This window comes from Elaeis guineensis, chromosome 7, assembly GCF_000442705.2.
Source record: "Elaeis guineensis isolate ETL-2024a chromosome 7, EG11, whole genome shotgun sequence".
NCBI classification, from domain to species: domain Eukaryota; kingdom Viridiplantae; phylum Streptophyta; class Magnoliopsida; order Arecales; family Arecaceae; genus Elaeis; species Elaeis guineensis.
Genome location: NC_025999.2, coordinates 78,802,439 through 78,815,646, shown reverse-complemented (window position 1 = coordinate 78,815,646; position 13,208 = coordinate 78,802,439). Strand labels below are relative to the sequence as shown.

At 38.7% G+C, this 13,208-nt stretch overlaps 1 protein-coding gene across 6 annotated transcripts in view; it reads right to left on the bottom strand.

Annotated features, from left to right (window-relative positions):
* LOC105033191 (cyclin-C1-1) overlaps positions 1 to 8,412 on the bottom strand; it is a 45,436-nt gene extending 37,024 nt beyond the window's left edge. Inside the window, exons 1-4 of one of the 6 annotated variants that reach the window (XM_073261168.1) lie at positions 8,245 to 8,412; positions 8,048 to 8,154; positions 2,968 to 3,007; positions 1,792 to 1,854 (exon numbers count right to left, since the gene is read on the bottom strand). In XM_073261168.1, coding sequence (XP_073117269.1) covers positions 1,792 to 1,854; positions 2,968 to 3,007; positions 8,048 to 8,154; positions 8,245 to 8,276 — 242 coding nt within the window. In that variant the 5' untranslated portion in view covers positions 8,277 to 8,412. Of the gene's footprint in view, positions 1 to 1,791; positions 1,855 to 2,967; positions 3,008 to 8,047; positions 8,155 to 8,244 lie in introns of those variants that run through there. The other 5 variants (XM_073261172.1, XM_029261246.2, XM_073261170.1 and 2 more) reach the window with 5 other exon arrangements.
* Between the last annotated feature and the right edge of the window lie 4,796 nt (positions 8,413 to 13,208).

Below are 13,208 nucleotides of genomic sequence, written 5' to 3'. Positions count from 1 at the left end.
CGACCATAGCCGCCACTACAGGCATCACCGCCGGCGGTACAATGTAGAGTTGCTGCATCATCTGAACAGCAGTAGTCAAGGTTTGAACTTGCTGGAACAGTAATTGAAGCTGTTCCGCGCTGACAGTCGCCATCTGTGGGGATGGTGGTTGCTGGACTTCTGGCTGCGGTTGCGTCGGAACTTGCTGGACCGCCGCATTCTCCACTGGCTGGGAGGCAGAGCAGTATCGGATCTTCGGATGGATGCTCTTCATGGTGCCATAATCATTATTTAGTGCTCCTTCTCAAAGTTGGATCAAACCCTTCCTCTTAGCGCCAATCTGTTGCCGCTGAAATCTGGACCACGGTCGGAAACTGCTGGAGCGGTGGCGCATCCTCCCGGAAGAAAGTCCTGCAAACAAGTTCTGACCGGAGTGGATTCCGGCAGGGACCCTCCGACGCTCAAGTCAGATCACAAGAAAACAAAAAACTAGTGAAGTAGATTACGATCGGTATCTTGGGAGGTCCCCTGTAGGTTCTTTTGTAGGTCACAATTATGTAACCGTCCAGAGAGATCATGGGGCGATTCAGGCGCAACGTGACTAAACTCCCAGTCGAGATTGATAGGATGGTTACTACACCTACCCTTTCCATTCCGGGATCAGCTGAAAGTCGTGGGTGCTTTTAATTTTTGAAATAGGGTGCAAGTGGGATCGGCCCTATCTCTTTAATTGAAAGTTCGGTCTAATTTGATGAAAGCAAGTGCTAAGGAGATGGAACGGCTAAGTTGGGTCTTACCCGATAAGATGAGGTCTGATGGAGACTGATGTATGCTTATGGCCGAAGTCAGAACTCGGTATGCTCAGATACTCCACCATCTACCATCTGTGTTAGAGGTCAGTTGTCATGGGGACAGGAATAAATTATTTGATCCGAAGTCATAAATGGCCAATCCTAAGAATTCTGCTCGGGATGATGGTCCGGATCTCAGGATCATCACAGGCCGAAGCTAAGATTGGATACATCACCATGCTTAATAGCCCATATCTAGCTATTGGCTCATGTCTTCGGCCCAAGGAGAAAATATCCCCCCAACATCTTCAATAACAAGAAAATTGTGGGTAGATTCTATATATTCTGACTACAATTGGACCTGGACTTTTCATGCAAGTTCCTTCACATATCAGAACAAACCAGTGAACAGATGCTACTGCAAGTGCTTTTCAGGGTTAGGAACTTCAAACTCCAATGAGCATCCTTGTTGTAAATAAACATGCCAAGATATTGCTTCCAATGTGACTTCCAATTTTCAATGTTTTCTAGATTATGTGTTACAAAATGATAATCAAGTTTTATTAAAAGGCTAATAGTTAGCTCTTTACAGCCAATGAAAACTAGCAGCTTGATGCAAGCACTGCCAAGATAGTTTGGATGTTTTAAATAAAATGCTTAAGCATCTAAAGTTCTTTCCTCAACGAAGCACAGTCTGCTTTTATATGTATAAATACTTGCAGTCACTTTGCCTTTTCTTTATTTAGAGAAAAAGAGTGAAGCAGTACACTGATCTAAATATCAAAATAAAACCTGTTTTTTTTAAAAATATTTTCAACAAAAATGCAACAATTTTCATTTGAGGTTTGGACATTAAAAAAGTCAGATAAGCTTCTTCCAATTTTGAAAAAAAAAATAATATGTTAGCCAAATCTCAGTAGCATAGTAGAACAGTATATTACAGTAATTCCAACAAGAATACTGCATGAATAAAGCTAGCCGAATAATATATTTAATGGCACCCAGCAAGCCCCTCCCTTACCAGGAGATTCCAACATACCTAGTATATACGCGTCTAAAATAAGTCACTGCAGTAGCGATAACCCTGAAAAATCATAGATGAATTAAAATTGTTCTAAAGCTAAGGTATTTGCAACAGTTGACAAGTACACATTAAAAAATAAAAGAGGTGCTAAAATAATTTATATTTATGAGGTGAGTAATCCAAAATGAAGCAACCAATTACATGGTCATGTAACGGTTAATGCCACCAAATAGATCTAAGTATGAAGAATCAATGTTTGCAATTGGGACTAGACACCAACTGCCTTTGATGTCCAGGTCACAGACCAGCAGTTTAACTGCAGGTCAACCAACTAACCCATGACATAAATAAATAAAATAAATAATACATTAACAAGTGTTAAGTTTAAAAAATAAACAACATATGGAGAAACATGAAAAATTTTATCACAATATTTCCATTATCGTGCTTTTTAATTATTTTCGAGATTAATTGATGCAATTAAAATATTCCCTCACCAAGTAAGTATTATTAACATTATCAAAAAAGCAATAACTTAGGAGCATGGTGTAACATTTGGTCAAAATAGAAAAACTAATTGGTCTTTTAATTTTGCTGTCTACATGACCACTTTACAAGGCATAGAATAGGAAAAAAGATGCACTAAGCATTTTATAACAATATCAGTGGATGAATGAGTCTTTTTGGTGTTTTTCTTGGCTAAGGATATACATACATACACTCATATTGCATATGGATTGGGCAAAATCCAAAGATGCCCGGTTGATATTTCGGATTTACACTTGGGATCCATAACTGACCCAAACAAGTTATTGGCTTTTTTTGGGACCCAAACCCAATATACCAGGCAGGGTTCAAGTCAGGTTAGTGGGCTATTGGCCTCCATTTCCATCTCTATTCATTAGTCTTCAAAAACGCTCACAGCCTACAGAAATGATCAATAAACAAGGGGCCCCTTTAAGTATTGTTATAACTGAACTTACTAACTGACTTGAACTGTACCATGCAAATGCCATGCATTATTCTGGAGTTACCACTGAGAGAGCAAAACCAATGCATTGAAGATGACTGTGCAAGGATCAAAAATCAAGCAACAATTTTGATCATTATAGAACAGAATTCCTGTTTAACTGTCTATATTCTACAAGATATAATAGCAATACAAGATCTAACCTTTGCCTTACTTTAACTTGCTGAGCCAACTTCAAAATATCTGAAATAATGGTTATGATCACAATCAGTAGGAACAAAAGAGAAGCACCTTATGGAGCAACAACAATGTGAACTACATTATATATGATCACAAACTTTTTGGCTGTTACAAAGAATAGATCATCAACTTCAATGGACTTGATCCTTACATAAGTGTTCATGTCAAAGAACCAATAAACCATGTAGCTTCATAATTAAGTATTATGACATATTTACAAACAGGACATGGGGATAAGTCATAGAAGAAATTACAGAAACAACTTTAGACCTGACTGTGGCACAACCAATAGGCCCCACACTATCACTTTGGACTCCAAGATGAATCTTCTTGAATTATCTAACCTATATGCAGCCAAGTAGTAATCTTCAGGTGTGCCTTCAGATTTCCATCTAGATGCTATCATCCTATGCTTCCACTTTTCTCCTGCCAAGCACGACCAACTCATCTAAACCGATACAAACCCCTTCTCCCATGAGAAAAATGGTAAATAATTTCACACACACAAAAGAAAAAGGAAATAAAGAATAGTAGAGTGGTAGAACTGATACTTTACCTACCATCTGAAACCCCAAATTATAGCATATTAGGATATGCCTAAAGAGCAAAGGAAACAGACAAACAACTGCCACATGCTGGGGATATTGCTCCAAGATACAATGGAACCCACAACACAAGAAAAGCCTAGAAAATGAACCCAAAACTCATCAATTTTGAGAAATATATTCATGTTACTCTTTGCAGGCAAATGATCGATTTAACCTATTTGAATCATTAAAGAATAAGGTGGGTTATCATTTGCTAGTGCCTGAACATTCCTTTATATATGTTTTAACTTTTAATGGTTTTTCTGTTTCATGACTCACAGCAATTCACACATGAGAATAATATCTGAGTCAGGTTATCATCCTAACAATCTCTCCACATACCTCAACCATCGTTAAAATTAAACTGGGTATCAAACACTCAGCTTCGCAAGTCATAACTTAAACTTCCCTAGAGAAGTTGCACCTTTTTGACCGTGATCATATATTATTCAAATACTTCAAGATACAAATTCGTAGAGGATTCATCATCCTTCTTTGAAATCTTATCAAATCTTATCAACAGTAAGGACTTTTTGCTGATATATGCTCCAAATCTATGCTTTGTGTCATGACATACTTGAAGCATTCCAAGCAACCTAATTGTTTAATAATCCAAGAAAATAGTCCTTTTCTTTTAAATTATCCTCCTAAACACCATAATATAATGTCCCCATATATTACTTTTTGGAAAAAAATTATTAACTGCCAAAGAGAAAAGCAATCCCCTTTAATGACAAGGCCAATGAATAGTAAGGGAAGAAATTCGAGGGGTGGTAATATGCTGAAAGCATGACAAGTTAAAAGCAGCTGATACCGTCAATAATCCAGGATTACAACTGTCGTAGAGATTGGTCCTCAGAAGGGAAGTTAGAGAGAAGGTGGGGTTGGGGATGTGGATTGTTCTATGTTGACAGTTGAGAAGAAGATGAGAGAGGGCAATGCCATTCAGATTCTGACCACCTCTGATATAAAATGAAAAACATTAGTTGGACCCAATTAAATAATAGTTTAAAGAGGAAGGTATGCATGTTGAGTTGGCAACATATGAAAGAGGTGGATGTCCTGTCCCACTCAACCTTTCCAAAAGAAGTTTCAAGAAAAGGGGACAAATCAAAATTTTGCAGAAGGAAAGCAGTCCAACAAGATCACTGAATTCACAAGGCGGATGGGATTGCAAGAGGAGCCAAGCATGGTATCCAGAGTCCGTTACGCTGTTAGGGATTTTGTCCAGCTTTGGCGGAGCCCCCCCCCCCCCCACCCCCCAAAGGAGCTGTCCCTGTAGTGAAGTGCACAAATTCTTACAGTTTCAGCTTCCAGTCCTTACATTTGCAAATTGCATCATGTTTATTGCACCCTCTTCCATGGCTATTACAGGGTTGGCCACAAGGAACATGGTATAATCCATCATTGAAAATATTTAGAAATGATTATGTACCTAATTTTTACCCTCCAAATAGATGCCAACTCCCAACCTAGAGAACTACTTGATCAGTAGAAAAATTTACCTTCTTGCCTACTCGGTTCAAGCCTATGCAAAAAGAAAGCAATCTAGTTTTCCTCAAGTTGAAAGTGTCCAGGTGAAGCAAGAAAAACGCCAGGTTTCAACATACACTAGCATTTGACCTTAAATTAATAATCAAAGAAAATCATGTGTTCATATGCTTCACCAAACAATGATCATTCAATCGCATATAGATCTTTAAAAAAAATATATTACCACAAAAAAAAATTATAGTTCACACAAAACAGACATGTCACATAGACATGCTTTATTCATTTAACAAGGGCATCATCATTAATTAATTGTTTTATTAGTGTTTCTTGAACACAGGATGCTGCTCTAAATATGTTTCAGTAATCTAACGACTCACAGATAGCAGAAGACTTTTAGGAGGCCTGAAATGCTTGGACTTGGCATGCAATATTCCAGGATTCTTTTCTATAAATGTTAACTCTATATTCAGAATAATCCAACAACTATTCTTACCTACAAAAGCATACTGAGTGTATGACACCAATAATTCATTTTGGTAGAACCATTCAAGTGAGAGAGCTCCAATTCAGAGGGCAGGGATGATCTTGTTAAAATCTCAAATGAACTGAAGCAGCAAGCAAGCATACATGATGCACTATGTATTGGTCAGCTTACAAACAAATACAGATGATTCCATGAACTCGTGTCCAATGCATAGGACACCACGCAAAAGGTGCATGTATTTACTATTTGATATACATAATCTATGTAGACAACCTGAGACCACATAAAGAATGAAACAGTGCATGTAATGATAGCAAGCTAAGCATGTAACTGCCGCAACATATACATAGTGCACAAGGTAAACATACTCCCTCTTTTAATATCATGAGAAATCACTTTCAAATTATCCTCACATATAAATTGAAGAGCAGATTGATTGCTCCAATCAAATGAATCTTACTCTTTTACATGCACCCTAAAAGGTCTCTGCATCTTTCTAAACTCTAACATGCGAGATATTTGGAGTCAACTAAAAAAAAAAGAAAAATCTCATCACCATAAAGAATGGGAATGAAAGTGGCTTAGCTCTTAATGCAGTTTTAGAATTATTGTCTAAAGAAATTAAAATTAGCTGGTTGAAAAAGAGAATTATAGATTCAACAAATTCATTGTACATCAAGACTTTGTCAGAGTTTTCTCACCCTGATCCCTCAAATGAAAGAGTATGGCTTCGACCAGGCTAGACACATATCCTAAGTAAAGCAGATTATAAGGGATTTCCAGTGGATAGTAAATGGCATAATGTAGTCAAACTATAATTGCTCTTTATTTTTCAATTTTCCTTTTTTATTGGTCCAGCTATCTGTGACTCCCTCTGTAGAACATCAATATTCAAGAAGCAATTTATCTTTAACTAAAATGGTCAAAATCAAGGATATGTCATGTCATCTCTTCGAAAATTGATGTAGAAATTTGAAAGAATACGAGGGAACACAAACACTACTTGTTTAGAGAATGCATACAATAAAGCAGTTAAGAGGCAATGTTCTTAAACAGTACTAAAGGATCATGTTCCTAGGAGTATATTGAGATTAAAAAGGAATCATAAAGCGAACTGGGGTTTGCCTCAGTGTGAACACCCCAGTGCTTGTCGACCAGAGGTTCTGGGTTCTATTCATAGGTGGTGCATCCCTAGAAATCTGAACTTGGATAATCATAGTGCAGCAGGTCTCCCTTCCCTTGTCTCACAAAGAGAAGTGTATAACGAAGAAAGACAAAAATACTTGTTGTAGTTTTAGCAAGATGTGAGCTTTTCACTTGCAAAGGAATGAAATAAGAATTGGCCTTAAAGTCCATCTCTTTATGCTGGTCATGGACTACCTAATACTTGATGTGCAAGACATGGCACATGAGAAAAGTGAATGGCATGGTATAAATAAAGGAAAGGGTTTTTTTTCTTTAGAGGAAAAAAAAAGTTATCAGACCCAGATGGATCAGAAGGAATGGATTCTTAGCAAAGCAAGGCACAAATGGAGTGTCAAAATAAGTCTCATAACAAGTGTGGCACCTATCCTATATCGGACAACTTGTAAAAGAATTTGAAAAGCTACTCAAACACACAACTAATGGAATAGAGCAGCCAAAATGACATGGGAGGGTACCCTGTTATGATTGCTGTCATGTTATCGGGACTCTAAAAGTTTTCTTTTCAGACATTGTCAGGCCAAGAACATCATCCAATCTAAAATATTCGGTAACGAGGAGGGTCTAAAAACTCATGATGGGTAATGTGAAGAAAATAAATGTAAGTTAGAATATATCTTCAAAATCATTTGTTTACTCATTGTTTTTCTTTGATTAGGAGTATATGGTACTTATAAATTGTAAAGCCTTAGCAAGGGTAATTTGGCTGCATATAAAAGCAAATAATTGAGAAAATCATGAGAACTAAAAATTTTAGTGATTATTCAGTACATACAAAATAATCCTCAAAAAGAATTGATTGTTCTTGTGTATGCTAATCTCTCTTTTTCACCACAATTCTCCAAACTCCAACAACAGGTAATTCCCTGAACCCATAACCACTAAAAGCCATCCAAAATCACAAGTCATTATAAACTGCCGATACAGCCAAACACCTCTCAAAAAATCAGTCCTGATTGTGTCTTCTGACTCCTCTTCCTCTCACAATCCATTATCCCTCGTGACAAAGACTTTGCAAGAAAGATGAAAAGCTGCTAAAATCATATTCCTCACAAACCAGTAACTGCACAAAAGTTGAATGATATCCTAATTGAATTAAACAAAAAAAAACTAAACAAAGTACAAGCAAGTTGAAAAAACACCAAAGCTAGAATCTTTAAAGACACAAAAGTTGGATTCTTTAGGCATCCCATCGAATCAAGAAAAATAAATCATTAAAGACCGTCGAGAAAACCCCTAAAAATTAAGATCGGTGAGGCGAATGTTTCAGCCTACAGAAAGTCATGTGGATCTTGATGAGCCGGAATTCCTCTTGGGTGAGGCCCTTCTCCTTATCAAGGAGGGGAACGACGTCGACCTTATCGGGATCGAGGAGCAGCTTGCTGCGAACGAATTCATGGAGACACGGAACATCAGAAAGGGAAAAATTTAGCAGAGAATCATGGAAAGGATCGAAGGAAGAGAGGGATTACCAGTGGGACGACGTCCAGAAGTTGGCGGCCATCTCTTCGTAGAAGAAGTAGAGGAGGAGAAGAGAAGCGATGGGAAATCGAGCGAAGCGAAGAAGGGGACCTGACCTCTTTCCCTTTCTCCCTATTAAAAACCGCTCGCAAAGATTCACCGAAAGTAAAAAAAAGCCCGCTCGCAAAGGCGAGTGCTCTGCACGCGGAAGGGGCTTACGTAGTGCGGAGAGGATATCCTGCTTTATCTCATTTACCGGCAAGTAACGGTTATATGTATGCATATACGTATGTGTCAATATATATATATATATATATATATATATATATATATATATATATATATATATATATATATATATATATATATATATATATATATATTATATTTGAATAAAATCATTTGAATTTAGATTCAAATTCAATCGGATCAAAATTAAATAATAAAAATTTTATATCAATAATTTAAATTATTGAATATGATCTATTATCTCAAAATTACTGACACATCAAGTGATAAAAAAATATATCTAATTCAATTTTATTTACATTGTCTAATTTTTGACTACTTGATGCATAGATTAGAGATCTCTAAATTATATGATTTTTTGTATGCAAGTAGTTTTGAGGTAGTAGATCGCATTCAATGATTTGGATTATTGATATAGAACTTTTATTATAGAGTTTTGATCTAATCGGATCTGAGTTCAAATTCGATCGATCTGATTTTAACCTGACGCTCTCTCTCTCTATATATATATATATATATATTTTTATGTTTATGTATGTATATGTATATGTATATGTATATGTATATCTATATGTATATGTATATATATGTATGTATGTATGTATGTATACATAAATTTGGATACCAAACTAGAAAGAAACTATAGTAATGATTACAATATGCATGAAAAAATTGGGAGCAATGAGGACTTGGCGTGGAAGAGAAACTGATAAAATCTCTTCAAATTCCCGTGCATGTATGAACAAGGTTTGGTACTTTTTTTTTTCCATAAAAGGGTTTGGTATTGACCCACATATCTTTAAAGAGTTTATGATATATCATCATATATGATAAGAAGAGAGTTTTGTGGAGCACTACTAGATGGACCATTTATTGGATGAGATGGATGTAGATATAGCACAATGAAATATAACTATTACCACAAAGCTCCGAACCAGTGTAGCTGAAGTTGGTCTCCAACCATCCTACCTGTGATCACTCCTATCATCCAAAAAAGAAGTCCACACTCACCAAAGATTTTTAAGGAGGTTATTTCGATGCTTAAGTTAGCCAAAGCTTGGGAACAATAGAAATGAAAGAGGGGGAGAGAATGAAATGCTCTTTTTCTTTGGAGAATAGACTTAAGAAGACTTATCTGAGGGTCTCATTTCTCTCTCTTTATATAAAGGAGAGCTGTTGGGTATAAAATACCCCCAGCCGAAGTTTGTAAAAGGCCGACCCTTCCAGGACTTTTTCGGTTTCCGACCTTGTGTGGCGTCTTTCTGAACTCCCTCGATCGTTCGAGCTTTCATAATACCATCCGGACTTCTCCGACAATAAGCTTCTCCATTCATTTACTGGACTGCTCCAAACGCTCTCTGAACTCCGTCATCAGCCGATTTTCTACAGTGATGAACTATTCTCCAAATCCCTTCCAGACTTCTTTCGGCCACAGACGACTCTACTTCAAACTTCTTCCAAACTTTATCAATATCCGAGCTTCTCCGACAACAAGATTTCTACAGTAACCAGACTCCATCCAAGTTTCTACGGTAGTCGATCGCCTTTCGGATTCCATCCGAGCTCCTACGAGAATCAGATTTCAGCCGAACTCCTACAGTGGATGGATCCCAGACGAATTTTGATAATGGAAGGGCTCCACCAGTCGGGTCACTACTCCGAGCTTCCACGACAATCGATCTTCGACTGAGCTTCTGCAATAAGCGGCCTCCTTTCGGTCTTCTGCAAGAACCGGACTCTGTCTGAACTTCCATAGCTGATAGATTCCGAACGAACTTCTACAACAGACGGGCTCCAGCAGCTGGATTTCTACAACAGCTGACCGCCTCCGGTGTCTGCTAAACCTCCCCAGCCATCAACCTTCAATAGTGTCAGTCGGACTTCAACAACGCCATTCAGACTTCCATAGGATCTCCAGACTCCTCCAACGGACGAACCTCTCCAATACCATCCGAAGTCCACCGTCGGCTGACCCTTTGCCAGATTCTTCATGAAACCAGATTTTTCCAACAGAAAGTCTCCGTCCGAGCTTCTACAGCAGATGATTTCGCTTGCAGCATCAGTGCTCTAGGCACCCAACAACAGTAGACCCGTCACAACCTTGAAAACATCCGAGCTTCTCCTAGATCTACGAGATAGAGAGTCATTCCGCTCCATCAGACATCCCAACCGAGCTTCAGCCGATAAATCCGAACTCTCTGGCAAGTCGCGACAATGGCTGCTACCCTACTCCACTCTTTGTAACGAATTCTGCGTGGCTCCACCACTCTCTGGCAAGTCGCGACATCGGACACCACTCCACTCTCCGTAACAAACTCTACGTGGCTCTGAACGGCCCCTGACGCCACTACTCTCCGTAACAAACTTCGGATGACCCTGAACGGCCCACTACCAGGCAGTTACAGATGTTACTGTCAATCAGTTACGCTCTCCGTCTATAAAAAGGGACCCCCAAATACGTTCTTCTCTAAGCTCTAAACTCTATCTCGAAACTCTGCTAAAATTCTCACTCGAGCACTCCATTTCTGTTGAAGCAGAGTACTGACTTGAGCGTTGGAGGATCTTGCCGGAGCATCCCCAACTCCAGTTTAGACTTTCCTTGCAGGTCCCGACGGCGGCCGCGGTCATCTCAACTCCAGCTTCTCCGACTTCGACAGAATTCTGCACCAACAAGAGCTATCAACTGTTACCATTGAATCCAATAACAGAACCAAAAAATTTATGCCCACTTAATCGAAGATCGTGAGTGTCTGTTATGCACACTAAATATAGGCACTCGATTGTGGGCATCGATTATGCACATCATCCACAAGCATTATACACAATAATCTAACTCATGTGCACTTAGTCAAAATAAACTATCCCCTAATTTTCGAAGATTTTGTTGGGCTTAATTGTTAGTCATGTAGGTCGATCGTCAGTGAGATGCCGAGTTAGGATCTTGGTCAAATATGGGGCTAGTTGAATATGCCTAAAACCATCCCTCTTGAGGTCGATCTAAATTGAGCTCCAGGTCGGTCTCCTCCCAATGGCAAGGGTGCTTCTGCAGTTCTACCAACTCCAACTCTTTTTCAACAACATAACTCTAATATTGAGCTCCTCGACTACTTGTGCAAAGAGGATGTAGAAGTAGTGAGATACCACCTCATCCGAAATTCGACTTGAGCAAGGTGAGGGAATGGTTAACTCTTCCAATACTTATCCCCAACTCTCGAGCCCGAAGTGACTTGATGACTTTGGATGAAAAGAGTAGTCAATTGGTGAAGCCATTCTTAAATCTTCGAGAGTTTTGAAAGTGAGATTCCGCTCGTGGCTCCATATTTGATGCCATATCCTAGAGATTGTGTGGAAAGTTTTGAATTTGGGATTATTATGGTGCTTCAAGTGAGACATCATACTTATGAGGTGCAAGAATCGAGGTAGCATGCCAAAATAATTTGAAATAATTTGATCTGAGGATCTCAAGGATAGTGCCTTGGCTTATCATAGGTTGACATGTGGCAAAATTTGGTTGGTTGAATGTTGAGATGCGTAGGTTGATTCTCTACTATTGTTAGATAGCATATTTTTATAATTAATGCAAATGACTACAGTCATTTCAGTGGTCAACACATGTCAAGATATCGAGGTTAGTGCATTGAACTGTCACATCAATCTCAACCGTAGGTAGGAGTATCAATAGCTTTTTTTATTATTTCTTCTATTTTTCCAATCGAGCCTTCATATTCCATTGCTATTACTATCGGAGGATTCTTCATCGTCGCCTGCACCACCATCTTCTCCAGCTTTAAACCAACCATATCCAACTGATGTCGGTTGGTCCTCCTCTCGTCTTGTTTTGTTGATAATTTTTTTTGGTTTTTAGTTTTTTTTTTATTTTTCCTTTAGCTTGTCTCTCTCAGTCCTTCCTCGATTCTTTTTTTTAGTCTTTTTCTTTTGATTTTTGTCCTTTTCTTTGATCTCTATGGCCTCTGACGATAGTGAGACCAGAGGTGGAAGTCATCGAAATGGCCGGGTTTCTCGATTGTCCCTCCTTGGACCAGGTCCAAGGTCGTTCCTTGGGCCGCTACCATACCAGACTCCTTATCCCAACCTAGGTCTTCTGATTTTTGGTGCTTGGATAGTCCTGTGTGTAGATTCTGGAGCTTCTACAACTCGACGAGTTGACCCTTATTGAGTCTGATTTGAGGAGGTTTCAGACTTAGTTCTTCATTCCTTTTATCTTCCACCTGGAGGTGCTTGGTCAAGATGACCAAATCTCCAGTGCCCTGGATATACATCTTAGGATCTATGAGGAGTCTCTAAGTTGGCCTCCATTTTTCTCTCCATCTCTTCATTAGTAATCTTCTCAACTTCTACAATATTCTTCCAGCTCAAATTACTCCAGACTTAGTTCAAATAATCATTATCTTTATCATCCTCTTCGATCTTCTTCAGATCATGCCAAGGTACCTACTCTTCAAGGTGTTATTCACCCTAAAGTGGCACCCCCATGAAAAGGGGTGGTGCTTCTCTTTCCGAGGAGGTTGTCAGTTTATCATAGGATTGTCCTCCTTGATTCAAAGCTAGAGAAGCCATCATTTCTTCATCTCTTCAAACCTTCCCTAGGACTTCAATTGGATTTGGAGTGATCCTCGACTTTCGCAAAATAAAAATCTAGATCTACTTCTCGAGGATGAGTTGGACTTCTAATTCCTATTTGATATCAAGATGCTGCCATTGTAGG